General features: G+C 50.2%; 1 protein-coding gene across 1 annotated transcript in view; it reads left to right on the top strand.

The window, feature by feature from the left end:
* Positions 1 to 27,423, top strand: part of MYO5B (myosin VB) — a 200,145-nt gene that overhangs the window by 112,645 nt on the left and 60,077 nt on the right. Inside the window, 7 exon segments of the mRNA XM_052660247.1 lie at positions 8,627 to 8,767; positions 9,640 to 9,737; positions 14,341 to 14,427; positions 14,887 to 14,998; positions 19,961 to 20,172; positions 22,107 to 22,263; positions 23,341 to 23,580. Coding sequence (XP_052516207.1) covers positions 8,627 to 8,767; positions 9,640 to 9,737; positions 14,341 to 14,427; positions 14,887 to 14,998; positions 19,961 to 20,172; positions 22,107 to 22,263; positions 23,341 to 23,580 — 1,047 coding nt within the window.

Here is a 27,423-nt window from a genome sequence, read left to right as displayed (position 1 = left end):
CGCCTTTGATTTCTGCTAGCAGTCTGTGGAACCTCCCTACGGCCAGAAACATAAATGGAGCAGTAGGATTCAGGGGACCCTTATATCTACAGTTCTGGAATGTTGCTTTCTAGGATCTCCAAAATTTTAGTTGTTTCCTTCTCATGAGCATAACAAAAAGGCAGCAAATATTGTGTCCATTCTACAGGTAGAAGGAACAAAGTACCGATTGACCTAAACACATTTATCAAGCACCTACCTGGGGAGGCGCGGCCCTGAATATACCTGTAGGCATTTACATTCTGTTATGGGGTGGGGGTGGGCAGGTGAACAAGCCTACAGTAACGGAAGGGAGAGGCGGCCTGGGCTGGGGCAGCAACAAGCCCTGCTGGTCCGGAGAGCCCCCTTGCCGATGCTTGGAGGCAGGCGCTGATGCTGGCCACAGCCCTTCAGAGGACACCCAGGAAAGGACCCTCCAGGAATTCGGAGGCTTTCTCCCAGACCACGTGGCACAGCACTCACTGCGGAGGCCTGATAACACTGCCAGTGGCAGATTAATGTCGCTTTGTGATAAGCTGTAGATGAATGCCGTAGGGCTGAGATGATGGAGTGCAGAAAATACACCCTGAGGATGGACCCAGGCATCTAGAGGCAGGTAAATCACGTGGCCCCGAGGCCAGGGTTTTAGGGAGGATTTGAGTCGTTACCAGCAATGTGGGCAGCCCAGGGCAAACTCCGGCCAGTGTCATCTCCCCATATCTAGAGAGTTAGTCATCACTGAGACAAACTTGCTTTGGATAAGTGTGCACGTCAATGCGAGATTAACCCCTTGCCTTGCCAAGTGTCCAGCCCTCTAGTCCATGGTGGTTAACGTGACTTTTTCCATTCTTTGCAAGAAAGGTGAGGGATGGGAGGGGAACCACAGTGAGAGAGCGGAAGTGGACAGTTTGAGCCCCGAGGAGCACGTTTCCTCCTCCTGTGTGTCTTAGAAGTAGAGGCCTGTGACCTCCTATTCCTGTGACAGCGGCTCTAGAGGGCTAAGAAACTTTCTTTCTTGTGACAGGCTTCTCCTGTCGGGGAGGAGCACAAATGAGGGACTGGGGGGAGAGTGTCGGGTTCTTTCTGTTAAGTGCAGAGTCTGGTTCTGCCATTGATTTTTGTCTTAGTCTGAGTGTCTCTCGGGGATCCCAGTATCTAGAAGGGAATGTCTCACACTCTTGTCTCCAGCGGATTATCTGTTATTAGCTACTGAGATTTTTTTTCCTTAGTTTTATTTAACAAACTTTATTAAACATTTGTGTGATATATAGTGGTAACAAGTACGTGTAGTTAACCTCACGGATCTTACAGTCAAGTGAAAAGATGTACAGTTTGATCGTAAGTTTTGGTGATGCTGTGAAGGTCGGGAAGAAGGTTCTATGGAAAAGAATAATAGGAATGTGCTGGGAGTCCCCATAGTCACCCCCAAGTTGAACCGTTTGCTAGGAAGAGTCTCAACCATAGTGCTCATGGCTATGATTTATTATGGCAAATGGATATAAGGCACATCAGCAAGGGAGAAGGTGCCTGGGGTGACAGACATGGAAACCAGGTGCGAGCTTCAGGAGTCCTTCCCCAGGGGAGGATGGAGAGGGGGCGGTCCTGCTGAATATGCTTCTTTTCCACAGTAGTGCCTTGTGATGGTATCTGCTGCCACTGTTGAGTCACTTCCGTCATGTCCCACGTGTCCTCTGTGCAACCCCATAAACTGTAGCCCACCAGGCTCCTCTGTCCATGGGATTCTCCAGGCAAGAATACTGGAGTGTTTTGCCATTCCCTTCTTCAGGGGATCTTCCTGACCCAGGGTTCAAACCCGTGTCTCTTATTTCTCCTGCGCTGGCAAGCGGGTTCTTTACCCCTAGCGTCCCCTGGGAAGCTTGTGATGATCCCTGGCAACTATTTACCAGAGGAGCTCACCTGAGCCTGGGCATTCAGGGTTCCCTACTGGTAGCCAGTGGTGTTGGCACCCTTTGCCTAGCACGTACCAGTTCCAGAGTCGCAGCAGGAAAGCAGGTTGGCTCAGCAAAAACAATATTGTTGGTGTAAACAGTTTAGGCTCAGTGAACCGTTCTTATCAGGGACTGCAAAAGACCCTCCCCAAATCCACGTTTCCAGACACCAGCCAAGCAGGTGTCTTGTAAGCAGGCCTCTCTAGGATGGCAGTCTCAGGCCTGGTGTTCATTCTTTTCTAAACAGGTGTATCATTTTAGATAGGGTGTACTGAATTTTTATTAGAAATGAAATATAGGCTCATTAAAAAATTCAAATAGTTTAGAAATATATAAAATAGAAGTATTCTCTCCCACTCCTGACCTTTCTTTTCATGCATTCCCACTCTGATGATACAAATATACTGGTACATCTTTTTAAAATTGAAATGAATGGCATTATACACAGTCCTCTCTCACTTTTCACTTACCGTGATCTCTTGGCCATTTTTCATATGAGTACATATCCACTTCTTTTCTTTTTTTAAAAAATTGTTGATATTTTGCTAACTCAAATAACACTGCAAGGAATGCCCTTTACATATATCTTTGCTTACTTGTATAGTTGTGTCTGCCTGTAAATTATTAGAAATGGAATTGACAGTTCAAAGAGTATGCCCTTCAAAAGTCTAGCAGTATTGCTAAATTGGAGTGTAAAATAGTTCTGTGATATGCTCTTAAAAGGTTTGTTCTTGTTTAGTCACTAAGCTGTCCGACTTTCTGCAACCCCATGGACTGTAACCTGTCAGGCTCCTCTGTCCATGGGATTTCCCAGGCAAGAATACTGGAGTGGGTTGCCATTTGCTTCCTCCAGAGGATCTTCTCCACCCCAGGGATCAAGCTCACATCTCCTGCATGGGCAGGCAGATTCTTACTGCTAAGCTACCAGGGAAGCCCACTCTTAAAAGGTACCAACTCCCTTCACTTCACTGTTCACCTACCACAACTCTAGCCTTCCCCTTTACCAGCTAACATTTCTAAAGAAACCAAAGACCTTGTTGCCAGGCCCTCCTGCTCCCATCCCAGCAAACCCTTAGAGATGCTGTGATGATGACCAGCAACCCTTAAAGATTTAACTGAGAGGGGCTCCCAGGCCCCCTAGACCCCAGTAGGAGGAGGGCTGAGAATGCTCCACCCTGGATGCCTTCCAGCCCATTTCAGACATCCCAGGAGATGGAAAGCAGAAATCAACAGTGTGTCACTATAAACCTATAGATGGGATCTCCACAGACTACAGCTGCCAATCAGAGCGATTAGAAATGTGCTTTAAATCATTCAGACAGGTGGGTACCACTGGCAGCATCTGTCGTTGTAGCATTTTTAAAGCTCAGAGTTCACTGAGCCTCTATCATTTTCTTTAAATTTTTTTTTACATCAGTCCACAAAGTTTATGTTTCTAGGATACACTTAAAGCAGAGAGAGAAAAAGACCTGGAAAGATACAAGCCTATGGTATCCAGTTAATGCCCACCTTTTTACTGGTTTTCTTCTCACTGAGCATAACTCTTACATCCCGTAGGCAAATTCATGGTTTTACTTAAAGGTATTTTTATTTGGGAAGAGACCTATTAGCTTTTTCCTTTTGTGTGACATCCCTGGTAAGAAATTAACAAATCAGTGTGAAAAACTAGTCAGGATGGGATGGAAGATAACCACGTACCCTGCCAGCCAAAAGGCTGTTGGAAGAGCTCTCACCAAGAGCAGTAAAATAAAATGGTGTTAATGAGAATGTAATTAGTAAAGCCAGTTATGCTACCTAAGAGGCTATAATACAGCTAAGTTCTTCCTCAGCTATCAGAAAGCTATAAATAGAGATTTGAGTAGAGAGATGCCTCTTTTAAAACATGACTTCAGGTTAACAGACTGATTTGTTTTAGATTCTAAAGATGGAGGGTTTTTCTTCTTAGTGTTTATTGTAAAAAGCGATAAAATTTATAAATCGAGGTGGTGGGGGAATCTCGAAGGGAGAATTTTTTCTTCTGGAGATTTCCTGTTCCAGGGCCCCACGGAGTTCAGGTCAAAGGGCTGGGCAGTGGGTCCAGGGTACATGCCGGCAGGTGCTGGAAAGCAAGGGCCGTTCTGGGCCGTGTTCCCAGGCAGACCCTGCTGGTACCATCTCCACACCATCCCAGCGGACAGGATCTCAAGACCAGTGTGGTACTGAGGCCAGGCAGACCATTTGAGCCCAGACTGCCTACAATGGGCTGCACCTGTCCCTGAGGTCCAAGAGTCAGGATGCTCTGACAAGGTCCAAACACCATCTTGACCCCCACCCCCCACCCCCCGTCTTCTTTCTCCCTCAGCTTCAGCTCAAGGATAAGGACACATACATTCCATTGCTTTCTACACAACTAGCTTCCTTCCAGGGTACACACATGTTTCATTTTGAGCAAGCACATTTGCTTTACATTTTTAAAAGTTGTTATATAATAGCTTTTGAGTCAGCATACTATGAAACATTAGCTTTGAAGTGTTTTTGGAAGGCTTCCTGTTTAAAATCAGTTTCTGCTGGTAGTTATAAAACCTCTCCCAATACTTAGAATAAACAGACAACTGTAAGAGAGAACTTTAGTTAGGAAAACAATATGATCGTTCTCGGCAATACAGAAAGGTCTCGCTTCTTGAAAAGAAGTGCTGAGACTTTTCCTCCAAATACCTTTTAAACCCCTTTAAATAGAGTCAGTTCAGTTCAGTCGCTCAGTCGTGTCCAACTCTTCGTGACCCGATGGACTGCAGCAACCAGGCCTCCCTGTCCATCGCCAGCTCCCAGAGTTTACTCAAATTCATGTCTGTTGAGTCAGTGATGCCATCCAACCATCTCATCCTCTGTCGTCCCCTTCTCCTGCCTTCAATCTTTCCCAGCATCAGGGTCTTTTCAGATGAGTCAGTTCTTTGCATCAGGTGGTCAAAATATTGGAGTTTCAGCTTCAGCATCAGTCCTTCCAATGAATATTAAACAGGGTATTTCTTACCTAAAAGTTCAAAAATTTTTTCCACCTGGAGGGTAGCATTTACCATATATAAGAATTGATGGAAAAGAAAATGTGTGTGTTATTATGTTTACAGCCAGAGCTTTTAAAGATAGGACTCGAAGCTAGAGATTCCAATCAAATGGTCATTGTACTGTGTCTTATTTTAGTTGCACGTGTCTGCTTTCAAGAAAAGATAGTTAATGTTCATATAAACGGAAGTGAGTAGCTGTGATTTCCAAGGTAACAGCTATGTAGATACCTGTAATTGACATTTTTCTTAAACCCTCCAGTGGTCTTTAGAAAGTGTTTTCATATTTCTTTTAAGCCCTTTTCAAACAGATCTGCCTCAGGCTTTTAATATCTATATATAGACTTGAGTAGCAGAGAACACCAAAGTCAGTGCCTGCTGACACTGAAAGAAGTGACCAGCAGTATCAGGGAAGTGCTTGGTTTGTTTGAAGGTTTTATCTCAGTATTTTCAAGATTGAAGGGAGCAGGTTTTTAGAAAGGCCCAGGTGGATCCTGTTTCTGAGGACTGCCCTAAGGTGAATTGTAGTGCTTCCATTCCTGGGCTGGTAAATAGACTTTCTGGTTGTTTGAAAAGCAGAACTGGAGTTAGTCAATTAAAAACAACAACAAAACACAGCTCTCTCTCACCCAGAAATGTGTTCCTTTTGCGTGAATCCATTTTCAAACAAGAGCTTGGTAATTGCTTTTCGTTGAGACTTTGGGACACTCCGGGGACAAGGAGGTCCCCGTCTGGCCCAGCCCCTTGCCCTGGGAAGTGGGGTGGCGGGGGTCGGGGGGGTATCTGCCTGGTCTTCTATTGTTGCCTGTAGCCTGAGGTTAAATGAGGTGCCTCTTGGTCATTCCTTCTTGTGGTTAACTAGATGTCTCTGTGTGTTCACTGAGTTTGTAACATCAGTTCTGAATAGAACATAAAGCCCGCCCCTCCCTGCTAGTGTTAAGGTCCCAACAAACTCATCTTCTTCTCCATCCCAGAGACCTGACCACTTCCAGATGCAGTCTCGATAGCCGGGACCTAACAACGAAAACATCGCTTTTAAAATACAGTACAAATCCTCCAGGCTTGGTTGTGTTTGTTCCTCAATTATGGCACAGTGCCTGTGTAGATTAAAATCTGCCTTGAACAGAAGTTTTCATTTTTTGTTCTTAACTTATAAATCCTTTAATATATCAAATAAATAAAAGGCATAGCTTTTCTGATGGCAGCAGGAGAAAGGGGCTTAAATTTTAAAATACTCTTATTATTGCATTTGATTTCAGAGTTCCTTCTGTGATTCTGATACAAGCTCCCGACCTCAGAAGTTAACAGATTTTTCACAGAAAAAGCTACTAATAATGATTTCTGTAAATTAGACTTCTCCAACGGTATAGTCATACTCTTGGTAACTTCTACCCAAGACCCAAACATCTTGGAAGTCCACTTCTGAAAGTATGTGAATTAGAATAATTTAATCAGTTTGGTATCGTTCGGACTTGCAGACGGAATCACTGCTGTCTTTAGAATGTGAACCTGGCTTCAGACTTCCATCAGTCATTTCCCTGCGGACACTTCTAGGCGCCTTTCTGACTGGGCACGTGACCCTTTCTTACGTGTGCCTTGGCTCTGGCCCCGGTCTACAGAGGCCCCATGCCTGGGCTGACCTCTCCCACCTCCATCAGCCCCTCTATTCCTGCCACTCCCCCTGGTCTCAGTTAATATGTGTGATGGTGGCTCTTTGCTATAGACAGTGAGGACCAACAAGTCTGTAAACAAGGGGTTACTGGGTATGTTTTGGTTGGAGAGAAAACTCTTAAGACTGGCTGTGGGGTCAAACGTGTTTGCAGAAGGATATGCCTGGAGGTGGGCACTCAAGGTTTGTAGATGACTACAGTGACCCGGGAGAGCGCTCAGGTGGGCCTGAACTAGGACAGGGGCATTCTGGTTGATCAAGAAAGGACTGCTGAGGCTTAACCATGGACAGACTAGGTGATTGATTGGGATGAGAGGTAGGGTGATGGCAGGATCTCTAATCTAAATTTGGGAAGACAGCAGGTGGTAGTGGTTTGGGCTGTGTTGAACTTGGAGCTTCCAGTGGAACACTAAGAGTGAGGAGGAGGATATTGAGCAGAGGGTTGGAACTGTGATCCACTCAGATCTTCCACAGTAGTGGAAGATCGAGATGGAGAGATGGGCTTGAAGGGGATAGTTGAAGCCACGGGCACAAGAGGACACTGTCCAGGGAATGAGTGTTAGAAGAGTTAAATGGCGATGATGCGGTTTTGGGGAATCTGCAACTCAGAGGAGAGAAGTACAGGAAGGCGGAGCGGTGAAAGGTGCTGGAAGAGAACACAGTGGGGAAAGCAGGGCTGGAGGAAAGTGGCTTAAGTTACAGCAAAGTGAGCGGGAGGGGCACTGAGATCAGACTTCAGAGCCCCCAGAAGGCAGACTCGGACATGCAGGAGGAGATGGGAGGCACCATGTTAATGGGAGTTACGGGAAGAAAGGTGCATGGACACGAGGAAGTTATGGGAAGAAATGCATGGACACAAGGAAGCAGAGCCCGGAGCCTGAACACAAGTGTTTGAGCCTCTTTGGGGTGGGAGTGGCTCAGGGTTAGAGGGCGGGGCCCGGCTCCTCCTTGTGTGCCCTCCCCACCTGCAGGCAGTGGTAGTGGCCTTCCAACCCTTGATTCTGTCCCCAGCATCTGCTTCCCCAAGGGATGCTGGCACAACCAGTGCCTTGAGAGCTGGGACTCTGTCCCACTTGCCCCGTGCCTGGCCTGGCCTTCACCCCGCTGTACACAGTGTGTTATCTTACTTAGTCTCATAGCAACTCCATATAGCGAGTCCACCCTTATTCCCATTTTACTGGTGAAGAAATTAAGGCTTAAGTTAAATAACTTTACAAGATGCAGTAATAATAAGTGTGGAAAATTTTAAACAGCTTTATTAGACCATAGCTGCCTTCTACCACTCCAGAAAGGAAAGAAGTTTTGCCCATCTTTGTAGGTGAAGGTTATGTGAGATTTCCTGGTGAAATTACTTTTTTCCCTTCCTTTCTTTAAAATATAATTCTTATACCCCAAGTTCACCCTTTTGAAGTGTATAATTCAGTAGTTTGAGTATAGTCACCAAGATGTACAACCATTACCATGGTAAATTCGAGAATATTTTCATTACTCCAAGGAGAAACTCTATCCCCATTAGCAGTCATTCCACTTTCCCCATTTCCCCAGCCCCTCGGCCAACTCTAAACTACCTTCTGTTCCCTGGACATTTCCAGGAAATGGAATCACACACCATGTGGTCTGCTGTGTCTGACTCTTTCACTTGGTGTGTTTCCAAGGTTCAGGCAGGTTTTAGCATGAACGAGGATTTCATTCCTTTACAGTGTTGAGTAATATTCTGTTGTGTGTATGCATCACATTCTGTTTATCCGTTCAGCAATTGATGGGCATTTGGATTGTTCCTGCTTTGTAGCTACTAGGAATGATGCGGCCACAGTCACTGGTGTGCAAGTGTTCGTGTGGACATGTGTTTCCAGTTCCCTCTGGTGTGTATTGGAAGGCTACTTGGAAAGAGTGCAAGCAGCATAAAGTCCAAGAGCTCTTGTTCTCCATCTTCTTCCTCTGTTTGTTTCTAGTTCCCGCTGGTGGCTGACTTGTTCCATGATGGCAAAGACTCTGCTCCCGCCACCACCGCTTCTTCCAAGATCAACATCCGCCCCTCCAGACGCCCCATGAAAGCCTCCAACAAGGAGCACAAGAAAACCGTGGGTTACCAGGTTAGCCCCCAGGCCCCAGAGCTGTGGAGCCTGGCACGTGAGGCAAGACTGCCTCTCTGGAGATGAAGGATGGAGGGGCAGAGTCAGAGGGGGGCCCGAGTGGCCTCGGTATCTGCATCCCCAGCCCCCAGCCTGGTCCTTCTGTGCCCTTTGAAGAAGGAAGGTGCAAAACCTTCACTAGAGGGAACTGGAAGGGGAGAGAGGGGAGGACTCCATCCCCATGTCGAGTGTCTGATCCCTTTTGGGGGGACCACATCTCAGGACCACAGACACCTGAGGGTGAGCCTGGAGGGCTAGGGGTACAGTCTGGGAGGGCGGGATCAGTAGCCTGGGGACTCAAAATTGAGAAACGGCTCCTGCTGTGGGCCTTGACATCCAGCATGTCTCCCAGGAAAGCAGAGTGCCTGCTGAGCCCTGGCAACCACTGACCCTCATGCTTTGGTAGAAATCTGCTCTGGGCGCGTCCTGTAAGGCAGTAACTGCCAGCCTGCCACCCAGGCACCCTGTATCAGGGCAGCAGGGCCTCCAGCCACGTGACGGTCCCTCTCACACTCTTGGCCCTTGCTTGCCTCATCTCATCTGATCAGGGTGCTGAGTGAAACACCCCCAGGAGGTCTCTCCCCAGGTGCTTTGTGGAGCCTGTTGCTGGGATGCGGGAGGGTCTGGGGGTTGGCCAAGTAGCCCAGCAGTGTCAGAGCTGGAGTCCGCCCCCAGGTCCCCGGGGGTCTCCCTGCCCTGCGTTAAAACAGTAACGAAGTGATAAAAGCATTGGCAGCTCCCACTCCCAGTGTGGTGGTGCTCCTGGACATTCGTGATTCACCACAAAAGCTGAGCAGGAGTAGGTCACGGGGCGCTGACCTCTGTCTCCCCAGTTCCGCTCCTCCCTGCACCTGCTCATGGAGACGCTGAACGCCACAACGCCGCACTACGTCCGCTGCATCAAGCCCAACGACGAGAAGCTCCCCTTCCAGTGAGTGTCGCCTCGAAGGCCAAGGGCACGGGGCGGGCACAGCCCCGCGGGTCTGTGGGCCTCAGTGGGATGAGTGGCGGGTCCTGCAGCTGCCGCCCCCGCCCCCCCCAACCGCCGGTGGTTTATGTGCAGAGTATGGACCCCAGCTGGCTGCTGTCTGGAGAACTGGGGGCCGTGAAGGGCCAGCTCCCCAATCCTCACGTTGCTTACAGTGATGGTCAGGGTGCCCTCGAAGCAGAGAGCCAGTTAGAAGTATGCCGTTAAATGGGGACATGAGTGCATCTCACAGCAGCTGCTCCGTTCAGAGATGGGAGTGGTCAGGGAAGGTTTTTTGACTGAGGAAGCATAACCTCACGTGGTGCATCGAGTGATGAGACGTGCAGATGGTCCCGTGTCTCACACCCCCTCTCCTCTGCCTCCGGAGTCATCCACACTTGCTCACTTTCCCCTCTCTCTGACCCACATTCTGCCACTACTCCTGCCTTGAAATTTTCCTTCCATTTCTGTCCCCACTCATATGGTTTGCTGTTATTGTTGTTCAGTCAGTCATGTCTGGCTCTTTGTGACCCCGTGGACTGCAGCACGCCAGGCTTCCCTGTCCTTCACCGTCTCCCGGAGTTTGCACAGCCATCCAGCTGTGATTGGCCTCCCCCAAGTCTGGTTAACAATGACTCTTCAGCATCTCTGTCATCTCTAGGTTGTGCCGATTCCACCTGGCATTTCTGCCGGTCTGCTGTGACTTCACTGGCCTCCTCACACTCAACATGTCTGAAACCAGACTCATCCTCCCCGCCCCCCCACAATCGTTCCTGTTTATTCGGTCTCTGTCACAGTAAATGGCATAAGCATTTCCTGACATCTCATCCACCCACCAAACTTGGCTCTTCCAAACCAGAAACCTAAGGGTCCCTCTGGACCAGCACTGTCTAGTAGAACCTTTTGCCGTGATGGAATTGTTTGGTAAATCTCCAGTGACCTACATGGTCACACATGCCTACTGAGTTCTTGCAGTATGGCCAGGGTGACCGAGACAGCGAAGTCTTAATTTCATTTTAGTTACTTACAGGTGGCTAGTGGCTACCATATTGGGCAGCAGGGCCCTTACTCCCTAGGATCCAATCGTGGTTGAAGTCCTGTGGAGTCCGCCTGACAATCTCTCCCACGGTCTCCCACGTCCCTTCCTTCCCCTGTGGCCTGTCTCCACGTCTCTCCATTTCTTGCCTGGAGTGCTGCCCTGCACCTGTAGAATGGTCTCTCACTCACCTTGCGGCCTTTCCTCCTGCTCCCCTGAGCCTCCACACGCGCTATTCTCCCCCTAGCCAAAGGAGGTACATTTTTCCATTTTTCAAGCAATTCCTTCCCATCTTTCTGATTTCCTTTTTGGTCCTGGCATAATTTCTTTCTGTGAAATAATTTATCTTGGCAACTCCAACTCTCAGGATGAATATCTACACTGCCTTCTGTATTTCTTATCGGTTAATAAAGCTTGACTTCCACTCTCAGGGGCCTCGTCCTGGAAAAGGTTGGGAAGACAGCGTCGAATCAGCCTCCTCGGGAGCCGGCTGACTGTCCACTCTTCTCCCTTCCTCCAAGTTCCCGAGACATGCTCAGGAAATCCCCCCGTGTGAATCTGTTTACCAGACGCCTCCAGAAAAAGAGAGGCTGTTAGGAAAGCAGCAGGTGTGAAAGACGTAGATTACGTGTGAAGGACACGAGTGGCGTGCTGGGCCCAGGAGTGGAGCATGTGGGAATGCCACGAGCTCTGCCCGCAGCTGGCCTGACCTTGGGCAATGCGTCTATCAGAACCGGGCGCCCACCGTGTGCCGAGTTCTCATGCTGAGTCTCTCCTCCCACGTGAGAGAAGCCCCTGGGACTCTCAAAGGGACATGCGAGTCTAGGAACCTCCTTTACCTTCAGAACCAAAGTCTTCCTCCCAATAAAGTGGGGGAGGTTACGGAACCAAGTCAGAAAGCTTGTGTTCTCGGCTACCATTTGTTTGGCTCATCCCGAGCAAGGCCCTCGCCCTGTTCGTTTCATTTCCTCCTCTGTTAATTGTGGCTAAAAAAAAAATAGTTATCCTGATGAAAAATTTCAGCGAGATAACGAGGATTATTTATGACCAGTATAAAAATTTATGTCATGAAAATCTGTGAGGTTATTGATAATTCTGGAAACAAAGTGCTGTATCCCTCCTCCCCCTCCCCTAAAGCTGGGTTTTCTCAGCCTCAGCACTGTGGGCATTTGGGCCAAGTAATGGTTTTCTGCAGGGCTGTCCCATACACTGGAGGAGACGTAGCAGCTTCCCTGGCCTCTGCCCCCTAGATGCCAGTAACACCCCCACCGCTGTGACAACTAACAGCGTCTTAGAACGTTAATGTTCCTTGGTGGCAAAATTTTCCCCAGTGGAGACTGCTGTCTTGCACTAAGTGCTTCTATTTGATAAAAAGTCTTTCTTCCTGCTTCTTCCTTTGTTCAGAAGCCATCTCTCCTGGGCACTGGGCTAGGACAGTGGAATCCCAATGAGTAAAGACATAGTCGTCTTCTTAAGGAGTTGTCAGCCCCAGATAGCTGGGGACAGCCTAAGAGTGACTGTCAGTGGGTCTGTGGGAACTGCAGTGATATAGAGGCAAGAGAACAGAAAGTGTCCAGGGAGGAGGTGGCCCTGGGCAGGTGCGATCCTCTGGAGTGGGATCATCGTCGGAGCAACCGGCCAGGTTTCCTGAAAGCCAGTGGGCTGGTCTCAGCAGTGGGTGGTGCTGAGTGCCTCAGGGTCCCGCGTGCACCTGCCCAGCACCACAGAGCCCCAGGCAGTAGGTGGGAGCCAGCAGCCTTTTAGGGGGCAGGTGACTGCGGAGGTGGAGCCGGGTCCCCACATCATTGGAGGGGGCTCACTCTGCATCCGGCTATAGCCGAGCTTCAGGACAGCCAGAAAGAAAAAGAACATTTATTCCTCATCCTGAATCATGGTGATTGATTCAGGGTCAGCTTAGTTCTTTCTCCGTGAAGACTCCCTGATTACCCCAGCCCACCCCAGCATCTTTCCCTCCAGTTTCTTTCAGCATTTTTACCATGTTTATCACATGATGCCTTGTGGTTTAATCAGTCTCTGGGTAGGAAAGATCCCCTGGAGAAGGGAATGGTTACCCACTCCAGTATTCTTGCCTGGAGAATTGCACAGACAGAGGAGCCTGGTGGGCTGCAGTCCGTGGAGTCACAGAGAGGCAGACATGACTGAGTGAATAACACTTTCATTTGTACTTTACCACCTCTATACACGTCTCCCCTCTTCAAGTGCGGATACTTAAGAAAATCCAGGCCATGTCTGACTTTTACCTCCAGTGTCCTACTCAGTAAAGGTGTTAGAATTAAAAATGGGGTTTTCAGTACTAAACTTAGCACCTGAGGGTGGATGAGTTGCTGACGTCATGGCTTCTTGTCTAAAGCCAAGAAGATGAAGTTCTTTATCTGTGTGATTCTTGGGCAGCTCTCATGACAGAAGCTCATAGCATGCGTGACCTTATCTGTTGTGCCAGGCGCTGGCCTCACTGCTTTCATGGGCTGTTACACTTAATCTTCACACTCACCCTCTGAAAGGGACACTTCCACTCTCCCCACCTTAGAGAGGAGGATACTGATGTACAAGGAGGTGTGTTATGTGCCCCAAATCACACATGCAGCTGTAAGTGACCACATCATGATTCAGACCCAGGTCTGCGTGGCCTGAAACTCCCCTTTTAAACTTGGGAGCCAACTCAGGCTTGAGGTGCTAAGTGTGTATGATTTGGCCACTGAGTTAAGACAGATGCCCCTGTCTGTAGAAATAATAATAAGGGAAGGCTCTGTTGTTCAGTTGCTCAGTCATGTCCAACTCTTTGCAACCCCATGGACTGCAGGACGCCAGGCTTCCCTGCCTTTCACTATCTCCCAGAGTTTGCTCAAACTTAAATCCATCGAGTCGATGATGCCATCCAACCATCTCATCCTCTGTTGTCCCCTTCTCCTGCCTTCAGTCTTTCCCATCATCAGTGTCTTTTCCAGGGAGTTGGCTCTTCTCATCAGGTGGCCAAAGTATTGGAGCTTCAGTTTCAGCATCAATCCTTCCAATGAATATTCAGGATTGATTTCCTTTAGGATTGACTGGTTTGATCTCCTTGCAGTCCAAGGAACTGTCAAGAGTCTTCTGTAGCACCACACTTTGAAAGCATCAATTCTTTAGCACTCAGCCTTCTCTGTGGTGCAACTCTTGTATCCATACATGACTACTGGAAAAACCATAGCTTTGACTATACAGACCTTTGTTAACAAAGTGATGTCTCTGCTTTTTAATACACTCTGCAGAGGAGGCAGGAATGAGTTTGGGAGGGTGGCCAGAGGGCAGGGAGGCAAATAAGAGGAGTAGTCCAGGTGAGGGTGAGAACGCGCACAGAACTGAGACAGCTCAGGTGCTGCCAGTCGCTGTCCTCTAGCCTGTGCTTGGCCCCTGGACTTCAGCTCCCAGGCGCACAATGCCTGTACCTCGGTGCAGGAAGGGGTGGTCTCTCTCTCTCCCCTGTTCTGTTTCTTTGCCGTTGTGGCCTCTCATTGCTTGTCTTGTGTTTTGCAGTTTTAACTCAAAGAGAGCAGTGCAGCAGCTCCGAGCCTGCGGTGTGTTGGAGACCATCCGGATCAGTGCGGCCGGCTACCCATCCAGGTACTGCACCTCCTGGGGCCCGCCTCCCCAGGGGACCACCTTATGTGCTATCAGCCAGAGACAGGGCCTCCAAAAACGGTCCCCAATGCTGAGGGCTCAAGCAGGGTCCTGACAGACGAAAGAATCTCAGTTTGTCCTAGGAAGTATGGGTGTCAACAGTAACATCCTCCTGGACAGCTTTTCAGATTTCAGCTTGGTGTTAGTCTAAGCGGTGAGCTGGTCAACCCTCCCAGCAGCAGAGCCTCCAAAATCCTTTTTCCTGTCATGATTCTTTAACTCAGCTACATGCTGAAGTTCTCAGCATCGAGGGAGAACGAAACACCCGGAACGTGTTTTGCTGCTCTGAGAAGGGCTTTGTGCTGGACATGTTGACCCCCTGGGGCCCTGTCTGAGATCATCCAGGGCCCTTGTATGGCCGAGAGGCAGGACGTGTCCCTGACGCACCGGTTTTCTCTCCAGGTGGTCCTACCATGACTTCTTCAACCGGTATCGGGTGCTGGTCAAGAAGAAAGACCTCGCCAATGCAGACAAAAAGGCCATCTGCAGGTCTGTGCTGGAGAGCCTCATCAAGGTGAGCTGGGCAGATCCCCGACCCCGGCTCCAGGGAAGGCTCAGCCACAGTGCCTGGGATTTGGGGTGGGGTGTTAACTGCCTTAGTGGTCCTCACCCCTCTTGTCATCTGAGATGTTCATCCATTTTCCTGCATCAGGGACTGTAAAGGAAAAGCCCCTTTTTCACCTGCCTGGAGACATTCCCAGCCTTTCCCACGTCACAGCTCCCATATAAAATGAAATTGTTTATACAGTGCTTTAGGGGTCATGATAAGGCCCCAAGCTGCTGGCCTGGATCCCTGTCTTCCCCAAAGCTTGGGGCTCCACCGCTCAGCCTGCCTGCTGGCACCGGTGAACCTGCCGGGGCTCTGTTCTGGAGCCCAAGCAGGGATGGCCTGAAAGCCAGCCAAGGGGGAAATACCACACCTCCTGTGTCTTCCCCATCGCAGAGCTGGCCTCAGGGCCAACCTCAGATGCTTGCTTTAAATAAGACAGTGGATTTCATTTTATCTGAAACAACCTGAACTCTGCAGCTGATGCTTGGGGCTGTAGAATGACAGCTGAGCTCTTGGGGGTCTTTGATGAGGGGCAGATCCTTGCGTGTTTCTTGGTTCTAGAGCATTCAGCGATTACAGCAGAGTATGGTACTTAATGGTCTCAATAAAGGGTTAGATTACATCGAGAATCTTCCTTTCAGAGGGAAGAGAATTGCATCAACTTTAAAATATTTTTAAGTATCATTTTGTTAGGAAAATCTGTTCATTTGGAGTATAGTTCATTGCCGGATGACCAAGTTTAAAATCATAAGTTATTTTGTAAAAGTGACACAGTCACCGTCTGAGCACAATGTTGTCTTAGCAGCTCAAGACTGTAGCTATAGACAGTACAGAATGCTGGGCTAAACATTCTGTAGAGAATACGAGGGTGGCAGTCTTCTTAACTGAAGGTTGCCTTTGGTCCACTGGACTCTGGTTAATTGAGGTTTGTGCTGTGGAACGTCTGCCAGTGTCTCCATTTCAACATCTCTTTCTACACGGTGAGAAAACTGTGTTCCGGGTCAGGTGGACCCTGGGCGAGAGGGAGCGTCAGGAGTCTTCCCCCTTTGTGTGCACCGGGAGCTGGCCTGTTTGTGTGGTCAAGGCTCGCGGCAGCCCGCTCGGCCCTCAGTCTAGCTCCTGCTTTCCCTGGGGCCATAGTTCCACTCTTCCTCTCCCTTCCCTGGTTTCTCCATGCTTCCAGTGGAACCATTGCTCCCCACGCAGAAGGTGATCTGGAGGGGCCCCAGGTCAGACCGGCTGACTCAGCGTCCCCCACCCCACTCCCCTCCAGCCGGCAGAACCAGGGGCTGCTGTGCGGACCCGCTCCTTGATGTGCTCGGGCCTCTGGTTCAACATCACCCAGCTTGCACACTGACCCCGCCCTCCTGCCTTCCTCAGTCCAGCAGTCCTTGAGCCCCTCATGTGTTGTCCTGCGCTTGAGATGTCTTTTCCTCTCTTGCAGAGGATGGCTTTTGCGTTGACACTCCCCCTAAGTTATGAGCCCTGAGCCTGACACACAGGTGTCACTCACCAGGCATTTGTGGAATGTGTGAGCGAACCAGTGAATCCCCTAAAGTATGTGAATAAGTGCTGTTTCCTTTGCCTGAAGTGCTTTCCCCCTTTGTCGTGTCTGGCCACATTCTTTCCTTCTGAACTGAGCTCTAAAATGCTTTCTGGGCCATGAAGCCCGTTCCTGGCCCCCCTAGATGGAGTTAGTCACTGGCCAACACTTCTCCGCTTCTGTCTTCCATTATTGCATTCCTCCTCTTGTATTGTAGTTAAGCGCTTGTTTGTCATTTCACCAGACTGTGGACAATTGAATGGCAAGGGTCTCACTATCATTGTGTTCCCAGCACAGCCACTGGACATCACAGGAGCTTGTTTGTGCAGGTGGCTGCATGGGTGACAGATGAGCTTGTCCCTATGAAACCTTCCACCGGTGGCTCACAGTCCCTGAGCCTTAGTACAAGTCAGACATTTTTCTGTTTCACGCACGCCATCTCATCTTCACGCTGCCTTAAGAGAAAGACACAAACATGACCCCCATTGCACAGATGAGGAAACTGAGGCATAAACAGCTGATACAAATGGCCCAAAGTGACTCAGGAACCCCCACAACCTAAATCACATCACCACTGAATCAGTCTGATTGATTAATCAGTGTCACAGTGTGTAATTGCCATTCCTAGACAGGAGTAGGTTTCCCCGGTGGCTCAGACGGTAGAGCGTCCGGCTGTAATGCAGCAAACCTGGGTTTGATCCCTGGGTCGGGGAGATCACCTGGAGAAGGGAACGGTCACCCACTCCAGTTTTCTTGCCTGAAGAATCCCAGGGATGGAGGAAGGGGCCTGACGGACTACAGTCCGTGGGGTCACAAGGAGTCAGACAGGGCTGAACGTCTAACACCCTTTCTCTTTTCAGACATGTAATGGGGCTCAGTGCTTCAGGACTTCCTTGGAAACCTTCTTTGTCTTTTCCCTTTTGGGGGATGCGGGGGCACCCTTCTGGTCACTAGTGCTGCTAGTACTCTTGCTCAGTGACCTGAGACTTGAAGCGTTTGAGACTTGGCAAAGTCACCTATTATACTCGAAGGGCACAGGCCAGCTCCCTGCACTTTCCAGGAAAGTGCTAAGTGACACTAGAGCAGAGTGATTAGCAGAGAAGCCGTGATGAAGGGGCGTGTAGGCCTGGCAGCAGGCTGTTCGTCCGGGGCAGCCGGGCACAGGGGCTGCATCGAGAGGTTGCTCAGGAGTGGTGGTCTCCTCCTGCGAGGCGTGTAGGAATTCCTCCACCATTAGCTTGAAGGTGTTTTTTCTTTAACTCCACAAATGGGTATTGAATTCTTGAATTCTTCCTATGTACTACCCTCGAGTGGTCAGTGAGAGTTACAAAGGAGCCGACTAGGGGGCCCCTGCCCTCCAGGACTGACGGTCGTCTAGTGTAGTTACACATGCCACTGGCCATCAGGGAAACCTGACCCTGCATCCCGACAGTGGAGGAGTGGATTAACAAGCTTCTGCTGGGAACCCAGGGGGCGTGAGGAGCTACATGTGAGAGGAATGTGAAGGGAGTTGGTCCTACCAACGGGCATGACGCAATAAAGAGACCTCTGGCCGAGGAGTCCTGGGGCTTGGGTTCTATTCCTTGATGTTTTCAGTGAGACCTTTGGCAAGTCACCTCAACATTCTCGGCATCTGTGCAATAAGAGAGTGGCTTGGGATGGGTTACTAAGATTCCTTTCTACCCCCTCAGTCTCTGATTACCAGAGAAGGGTTCTCAGGAGATGACCTCTAATCAGTATGTGAAGAGTATGGTCAGTTCTAGGGGTCAGAGAAAGCAGATGTCTGGGCAAGGGGGAGTGCCACCATCAGGCCAGTGGTGACAGGTACACCACTGGGGCCTTCAGAGAAATCCTCATCTATTCAAATGGTGGCCTGCAGACCAGCCTGCCATTTCCCTGGTGGTTTATTCCAGAATAGGAACTGGAGCCAGTGCACTGTGGCCCCAGGGATACAACAAGCACCCCCGCCCAGGCCATGACTCTGCTGAAGACCTAGTAGCCAGGCTTGTCCCCCAACTGTGAGGGCTGAGTCGCCAACCCCTCCTCACTGAGGAGTCTCCCCAGCCGGGTGGTGATGAAGACCAGGCCTCAGGCATCTCAAAGCTCCCCCGCCCAGCCTTGGTTCCTCCCGGCATGAACTGAGGCCTGGAGCAGAGGCAGGAAGGAGAACCAGGCCTGCAGCTCGCTCCTCCGTGCCTCACCAGCAGCCCAGCCGTAGAAGGGACCATCAGCAACGGCCCGGCTGGCCGCTGTGTCCCCAGCTCAACCCTGGCGCAGGCCGCCTGGCTTTCCTGTGCATGGAACCTGGTTCCTGTTAGCTGTACAGGCCTTGGCCATGACGAGTGTCAACTCAGCATGGTTTCAGAGCCACTGGTCGATATGAAATATATATTTGTGTGTGTATTTTCCTTACCCCTTGGCTCATTATCTCCTCCTTATAATGGTCTTCATGCTCAGTGAGCAAAATTAGATGACGTGTGTTTACAAAGAGCACTTAGTTATTGTGGGCAGACAGGCATACACACGCACACGCATACACACGGACACACACACACAGTGCCGGGTCATCTTCCCTTGTCCACTAGGTCAAGCACGGGAAGGGCCCTTAATTTTAACCTAAGTACATGTCATTAAAGACAGTTACCATCTGTGAAGAAACCTCAAAGCATAGTTAGACACCAAATAGAATGTATTTGGGGGTTATTCACAATGTGTATGTAATTTCCCACGCCTGCCTGCTTTCACTCCATTCAGGTCTTTGCTTGAACAGCCCCTCCATTGAGATGCCCTTCTCCTTTAGCCTATTTCAGCATCTGCGTCCCATCATCCAGCCCTCTTAGTACAAGTCAGACATTTTTCTTTCTCACGCACTCCATCTCATCTTCATGCTGCCTTAAGAGAAAGATACAAACATGACCCCCATTGCACAGATGAGGAAACTGAGGCATAAACAGCTGATATAAACTGCCCAAAGTGACTCAGGAGCCCCCACAACCTAAATCACATCATCACTGGGTCAGTCTGACTGATTAGTCAATGTCACGGTGTGTAAATGTCACGGTGCACAAATCTTATAAAGCTTTGCTGTCCTCATAACCCTCAGCACTGCCTGAAATGTGCTGTGTCCTTGTCCACTCGCCCAGATGCCCTCGCCGTGATGGCAGCTGCTGGTGGGCAGGCCTGCTTCTCACCGCTGCGCTTGGTGTCTGAACAGCAGTAGGGACCGGTCGGTGTCGGTTACATGCTGACTCGGTGGTTGTTTAAGGAGCCAGGGGCGCGTGAGACCCTGCAGGGGAATCATGTGGGGGAGCAACTGGGGCGACGGGGCACGTTCCTTTGCCGCTCACGGGTGATGAACCAGCTCCCCTCCCTGCCTCGCCAAGGATCCTGACAAGTTCCAGTTCGGCCGCACCAAGATCTTCTTCCGGGCCGGCCAGGTGGCCTACCTGGAGAAGCTTCGGGCTGACAAGTTCCGGGCGGCCACCATCATGATCCAGAAAACTGTTCGGGGCTGGCTGCAGAAGCAGAAGTACCGCAGGTTGAAGGGAGCCGCTTTAACCCTGCAGAGGCACTGCCGAGGACACCTGGCCCGCAGGTGAGCCGCATGCCCAAGCTCGTGGATCCCTGCAGCGGGGTGGGGCGGGGGCGGGGCCTGGCTCTGAGCTGGCCTCAATCAGCCCCTGTGGGTAGAGCGCCGCCCTCCTGGGCCCTGTCTATATCCAGCTTTCCCCCAGCCGCCGGGCCTGTCTCTCCTCCCCTTCTCACCTGAGCCAGTAGGTCTAGTTCCCAGGTCTCCTGTCTCCCCGAGTCTGTCCCCACCCACCAGTGCTAGCCTAGGACGGGCTGGTTTTCCAGCCAAACCTCCGTTTGCCCTTTGCTTAAACGCTTAAGTAAAACAATCCTCTTCCTGAAAGAGAGATGAATTCAGCCTTTCTCTCACAGTTAACGTACACTCAGCTTCATGACTTAAGCCACTGATTTCAGAATCCCTTAGAAGTTTGGTTAGTAGGGCTGAATGAAAAGGCCTGGGGAGGACCCTTCTGTGAGCTGTTGCACTCAGCCAACGTGGGGAAGGGGAGAGGGAGACTTGTCTGACCACAAGCAGCTCCCTTGGGGCAAAGCTTCATGCCAGTGGGCTGCCCTCCCCCAGCCCAGCACCACACGAAAGAGGCTACTTTGCTGAAAACATCCCCTCCTAGTGATGTCGTTGGGTTGATGAAGCGCTGAATCAGTATGAGTGTCACCAGGGAGATGGGCATGGAGGACACCCCCAGCCCTCGCCATGAGACCCACTCCCCCAGCCTTTACGTGCGTCATCAGATTTTGGACCCAGCCCTGGTTCAACATCAGTGACCTCTGCAGATCCCGGTTTTCTTGAGGAAGTGACGATAATCTCTAGGACGCCTTGCATTTGGAAGCCTAAATTTCCTAAGTGACTGCTCAGGCCTCTCTGCTTGAATATGGAAACAAGCCCAGAGCAGGCACCCACTGTACTGTAAAGTTAGAAGATTGCTCTGGCTCCCCTTCATGTCCTTGTTATAAGCTGTTTATCCAAGCAGAACCAGAGATGATGAATGCTATTAATTACCTGTGAACAGTTGAGAGGTGGTCTCTAGAACAAAAGCTACAGAAATGAGAAAGTTGTCAGTGGTATCCACACTAAGTTGTCATCCACAGTTAGGGCATCACTGAGCACCCTGCTGTACAGGACTCTGTCCTGGGTAGGGGGATGGCCCACGTTCTCCCTGCAGGGAGTTTGTATTCTAGAGAGAGTGTTCAGGGAGAGCTGCACTAGGAATCAGACTCACTTAAGCAAGTAGAGCAGGGCTGAGTGAGTTACTTCCCACTCCAGAGTTGCGCTAGATTATGTCCAAGGTCCTTTCTAGCTTTTAATATTCTTAGTCTCTCGTTGAGCACTTGCTATGAGTCTGACACCAAACAGAGCCCTTGCAGGGGGTAAAAAGTGTTGGACTGACTTTATGTCTGCCTTGAGGGGTGAGATGGGGAATGTAGAAATGGAACAGAGGGAAGTAGATGCCCATGTTCAGTGCATCCCCGGCAGAAACGCTGGGAGGTGAGAAAGTAAAGAGAGATTGCCACAGGCCTGAGAAGGTGGTGTTCATTCAGCAGATTCTTCCTATGTGCTGCCGTGCCAGGCCCTATACTAGGTGTAGGGGTACAAGGATGCTAATACCCAGCCCCTGACCCCTCCGAACCTGGTGAGGTCCAGGGACAGACCCATGTGAGCATGTGATGTCCTTGAGGGCTGCCCAGGTTATAGGAGAGGCTTGTGCGTCGGGGAGTAGACGGATGAGGATCAGAGTTGATCAGACTTAGACTGAGTTGTAAATACGTGGCAAGAGTTTTTAGACGAGGTGGAGGAAGCCAGTTCTGTTCTGAGCTGTGTCTCAAGGCCTTGCTACTGTCAGTAATGGGGACACAAGTTGGCCTAGCCAGCAGGTGACCAGGCAGGACTGACGGGGAAGGGGTTTGTGTTCACGAAGGGCCCACCTCTCTCTCCCTCCCCAGACTGGCCAAGCATCTGCGGAGGACCCGGGCGGCCGTGGTGCTCCAGAAGCAGTACCGCATGCAGAGGGCCCGCCGGGCCTACCAGAGGGCCCGCAGGGCCGCCGTCGTCATCCAGGCCTTCGCTCGGGGCATGTTTGTGCGGAGAATCTACCACCAGGTGCGTAGCTGCCCCCAGGGTCTCAGGCTGCAGACTCGGCCCTGAGCAGCAGCAGATGGCTTGGCACCAACCTCAGCACTTGTTGGGCACTTCTCACTTTTTTCTATGGAATTTCGCAGCTCTGCTCCCACCGAATCCTGACCAAAGTCTCATGAGGCACAGTGACTCAGGGTTCACTGGAGAGACAGAAGACATAGGAGATGCGTGTGTCTGTGCGCATAAGGTTTATTATGAGGAACTGACACATGTAGGTATGCAGGCTGAGCAGTTCTCGGTGTACCGTGTACACACTGGAGACTCGAGAATCCCAGGGGAGTGACTCTGCCCGAGTCTGCAGGCCTGAGGACCAGGCAGTCATGGTACAGTCCCAGTCCAAGGGCAAGATGGCTCAAATGGTAAGGAGTCTGCCTGTGATGCAGGAGACCTGGGTTCGATCCCTGGGTCAGGAAGATCCCCTGGAGAAGGGAATGGCAACCCACTCTAGTATTCTTGCCTGGAGAACCTCATGGACAGAGGAGCCTGGCATGCTACAGTCCATGGGGTCACAAAGAGTCAGGCACAACAGAGTGACTAACACTTTTGTTCATTCCACAGACGTTTATTTTGTAGGGCATTACAGTGAGGACATTGATGATGCTTTAATTTTCTGAGTGGTTTTTTAACTGTATAGGAAAAAAGAAAAACCGAATTACAAGCCAAGCTAACTGTAAACCATTAACCCGCTCGACAGTCCCACACAACCGTCTCACTTCGCCTCCAGCTTACTGTCACCAGGAGTGGGTCCGCATCTGTTGAATGAGGGGCTATCAGCTGGATAATCTTTAAGCCCTTCTGACTTTGAGGGTTTTTTTAGACTGTGGTTTCCTAGTGAGTTAAAAAAAAAAAGAAATGAGAGTTTGACAGCTGCCACCAGACTTAGTTGCAACTTGTTCATAAGACAGATGGCCACCAAAGCCTCAAGTCATAGGGCAGCTGTAGCTCGCCGACCTTGGCTCTCGCCTCTCCGGAGCTGTGCGCGAGCCCCTTGCTCTCACTGTGCAGCGCAGACCCACCAGGTGTGTGCTTGTCCCCCGCTAGGTCCTCAGGGAGCACAAGGCCACCGTCATCCAGAAGCACGTGCGGGGCTGGATGGCTCGCAGGCGCTTCCAGCGGCTGCGGGGCGCGGCCATTGTCATCCAGTGCGGCTTCCGGAGGCTCAAGGCCAAGCAGGCGCTGAAGGCCCTCAGGATCGAAGCGCGCTCGGCAGAGCACCTGAAACGCCTCAACGTGGGCATGGAGAACAAGATCGTCCAGCTGCAGCGGAAGATCGACGACCAGGTCAGTGTCTCCACTCTCACCCGGGGGTTGGGGCCGGGGCGAGACTCCATGGGCACATTTGAGAGAGACCCATGGCTTCCCCAGGGGAGCTCTCAGTTGATTCCCATGCAGCTTCACGAGGCCATTCTATGGGTAAGCGAACTGTGGATCTGGAGCATCAAATACTGGCCAAGGTCACAGAACTAAGAAGTGCTAGAACCAGCACTCCTGGAGAAGGCGATGGCAGCCCACTCCAGTACTCTTGCCTGGGAAATCCCATGGGCAGAGGAGCCTGGTAGGCTGCAGTCCATGGGGTCGCAACGAATCGGACACGACTAAGTGACTTCACTTTCACTTCTCACTTTCATGCATTGGAGAAGGAAATGGCAACCCACTCCAGTGTTCTTGCCTGGAGAATCCCAGGGATGAGGGAGTCTGGTAGGCTGCCGTCTGTGGGGTCGCACAGAGTCGGACACGACTGAAGCGACTTAGCAGCAGCAGCAGAACCAGCACTCCAGCCCAGGTCTGCCTGGTCCCACAGCCATAACGAGGGTGATGTTGGTTTCTTAACCCCAAATGTCACTAGAGAGTCAGTCCTTTCCTGTGTCATGGCTAAAATGGGTTTCTAGAGTTGAAAGCAGGCTCATTGGTACCTTGGGCTTGTAGGGTACTAGTGACCTCAGTACCAGGCTCCTGCAATGCCTAGAGGGTTTCTGGTGCCTTCTGAGAAAGAAAAGGTGAGGATGGAGGCAAGGAAGGGGGTGAACATGCCTGATGCAAGGGGTGGAGAAAGAGAGAGTTGGCATTGCCTTGGTGGTCACTGGTCTTATTGTACCTAAGCTACACTAGGCACTTTTTAAAGCTTCTCATGATCCCAGTAGGGCAAGAAAATAAATGAGCCATTTTACACCTAAACCAGCTGCCCTAAACAGGAGCCCCCAAAGCAGTCAAATGTTACTGCCTCTCTGTTCTTGCAAAAAAAGACCAACCTTCTGGAGAAGGAATTGTCACCCTGGGTGTTTGTCTCTGTGTGAGTCCCATGGGTGTCTCATTTGGCTCGGCTCCCTGGCAGAGAAGTGAGACAGAAAGCTCGCACAGGGTTGGCCCACAGTGATAGATCAGGTCAGGGAGGAAGACGCAACTGCTCAGAGCATCAGGAGTAAACAGGAAAAATGGCTTTCTGGGCTCAGCCATGTGGAAAACACAGGTGCAAGGCAGACCTGTATTATTGCTCTTGTTGCCATCATTCTTATTACTTTATGGCTATTGACGACTGGCCGGGAAAGACATTCGCATAGTCAAATTGCCCCCATTAACTTTCTGAGCAAACAGTGTGGTCCGAGGAAGGAGCAGGCTTTGCGAGCACCATTGTGCCGTGCCCAGAGCCCCGTGTACTAGCTGCCTCTTCCAGCTGTTGGTCCCTGTGTTGTCATTGCTGATTTCTGAAGTTGACTCGAGATGTTAAAAATAAATCTAGTATTTTACACTCCACGTACTGGAACGTCATATTTAAAGGACCTGTTTTTAAAAAGAGCTTTTTGCCTTAAGCTTCCTACTTGGCAAACATCTATGAGCAGTGGTCAGTGTTACTCTCCTTGGGCAGGGTGCCCTGTGTGCAGAGGGTGAGGAGAGAAGGCAGGGAGGGGTAGTTAGGTCTTGTTTTCTTATGTCCCTCCCCCTGTTGCTCAACTGTGTGCCAGGCACTCTCCTCACCTGTAAAGTCATTTAATCCTCACCACACCCTGTAAGATTTAACATTATTCCCATTTTAATCTGAGGCACAGAGAGGCCAAGTAGCCTACAAGGTCACAAAGCTAGGAAGTGGCATGGTTAAGATTGAAACTTGGCAATTTGGTTCCAGAGAATGTTCTGCCACCTCCAACCACATGTGGGGATATCTGCATATTAGGAGATTCTTCAGACATGTGAGAATTCCTCAGTCCAAGAAAGACTCTTAGCTTTTTTTTGAGTTCATTCTTGTAGATAGGGTCATCCTTGGACCAGCCAGTGTTTTGCAGTGGAGTGTGTGACCTGGCGTCAAAAAAAATGTGAGGCTCTCTGTCTTGAGAGGAGTCATAAACAGCCTGTGGCACCAGGACGTTAGAGTCTCATTATACTGCAGCCTCTTAGAAGGCGGGGCTCACCTTTTGTAAGCAAATGGGTTTCTGTTTTCTGTGTAACGGCTGGAGACAACTCAGGAGGCTGCTCCCCAACACACACAGATTCTTAGCCAGGATTGGAGACACGTGTGCCAGGAATGACATAGGTGAAAACATCCCCAAGTGTTCGGCAGAGTGGCCTGAGATCATGGACTGAGGCCCAGCTGGATGGAAGCCTGAGTTCTGTCTCAGTTATACTTTCTGTCAGAGCTGACAGCTAGGGATTATGGCCAAATCTCTAACTGGGCCTTGAGTTCCTCGGAGGCTGTTGCTGCTGCTAAGTCTTCTCCAACTCTGTGTGACCCCATAGACGGCAGCCCACCAGGCTCCCCCATCCCTGGGATTCTCCAGGCAAGAGTACTGGAGTAGGTTGCCATTTCCTTCTCCAATGCATGAAAGTGAAAAGTGAAAGTGAAGCTGCTGAGTCGTGTCCAACTCTTAGTGACCCCATGGACTGCAGCCTACCGGGCTCCTCCGTCCATGGGATTTCCCAGGCAAGAGTACTGGAGTGGGGTGCCATTGCCTTCTCCAAGATCTGTAACTTCTAACTCAAAAATTCACTGATCCCATAAAGTAGTTCTCAACTCCAGGCTGCACTGTAGAATCACCAGGAGGAGCTTTTTAAAAAGTGTCCCCAGTGTCCCCACTGCCAAGAAGACAGCAAAGGAGGAAACTGTGAGCCTAAACCAGGGTGAGGTTAGGGCCCAAAAGTCAGGTCGAAGGTGTTGCACACACAGCTAAAGAGACAAGACATGAGCTTGGCACCAAGTTCCCAAGCAAACAGGAAAAAGGAAATAGGATAACTTGAGAGCCAGGGAAAGCATTTGGAAGGGTTGGTGCTGTCCCTGGTGCTGAGACAGTTTTCTGAGGGTGTTCAGAACCTGTGATGTAATAAGCGATAGCCTTCATAGTATCCTTCAGTAGTAAGTGCAATGATAGCTCCTGGGACGGTTTCATGCAGTGTCCGTGGTGTAGGCCTGTGGTGTGACACTTTTTCAGCCCAAAATGGTATAACCTATGAACTTGACTCTTACCAGTTTGTCTTTATTCAAGCATATGTACAGTGAGATGGCCAGTTGAGCTTACAGTTTTTTTTTTTTTTTTTTTTATGAGGGTCAAGTTCCTTAGACCTTTATAAGGCTATATTAAACTACATTTTAGTGGAAAAATATGACGCAAATGTATGGATTCAGTCAGTAGTCTTTTCAATCAATTTGATTCAGTATACTTCATATGCATTTGGTTAAATTAAAGTAGTTAATATTTATGATTCTTGTACATCTGAAAAATTGTAGGGGCAAGTCACATGTCTAGGAGGCCAGTTTCTTTGTTTTCACTGACATGCAGGCTGAGGCCCCGGGGAGGTCCTCAGTCTCCCTGAACCTTGGTGAAACCCTCTGAGGATGGAGTAACTGTGGTCCCTCTTTCACACTGAGGAAGCTGGGCACACGGAGGTGCAGTGATCAGGACAGAGCTGGAGCCTGAGCACAGGTCTGCCCAGCTCCAGCATCTTAACTCCTCGACTTCCCTGAGCCTCACGTCAGCCTGCGTGTCAGTGAAAACAAAGAAACTGGCCTCCTAGACATGTCATCTTTGCATGTGGGTCCTAGGTTGTCATTGCTGCCCGCAGCAGGGTGTCACACCACATTGTATGCCTCTCTCTACACCCCACACCTGCTCCATCATGAGCGCCTCCCTGCTGCCC

The sequence above is a fragment of the Budorcas taxicolor genome, chromosome 22, assembly GCF_023091745.1.
Source record: "Budorcas taxicolor isolate Tak-1 chromosome 22, Takin1.1, whole genome shotgun sequence".
NCBI lineage: Eukaryota > Metazoa > Chordata > Mammalia > Artiodactyla > Bovidae > Budorcas > Budorcas taxicolor.
The sequence above is the reverse complement of the archived record's forward strand: the minus strand, read 5'-3'. Positions and strand labels throughout refer to the sequence as shown.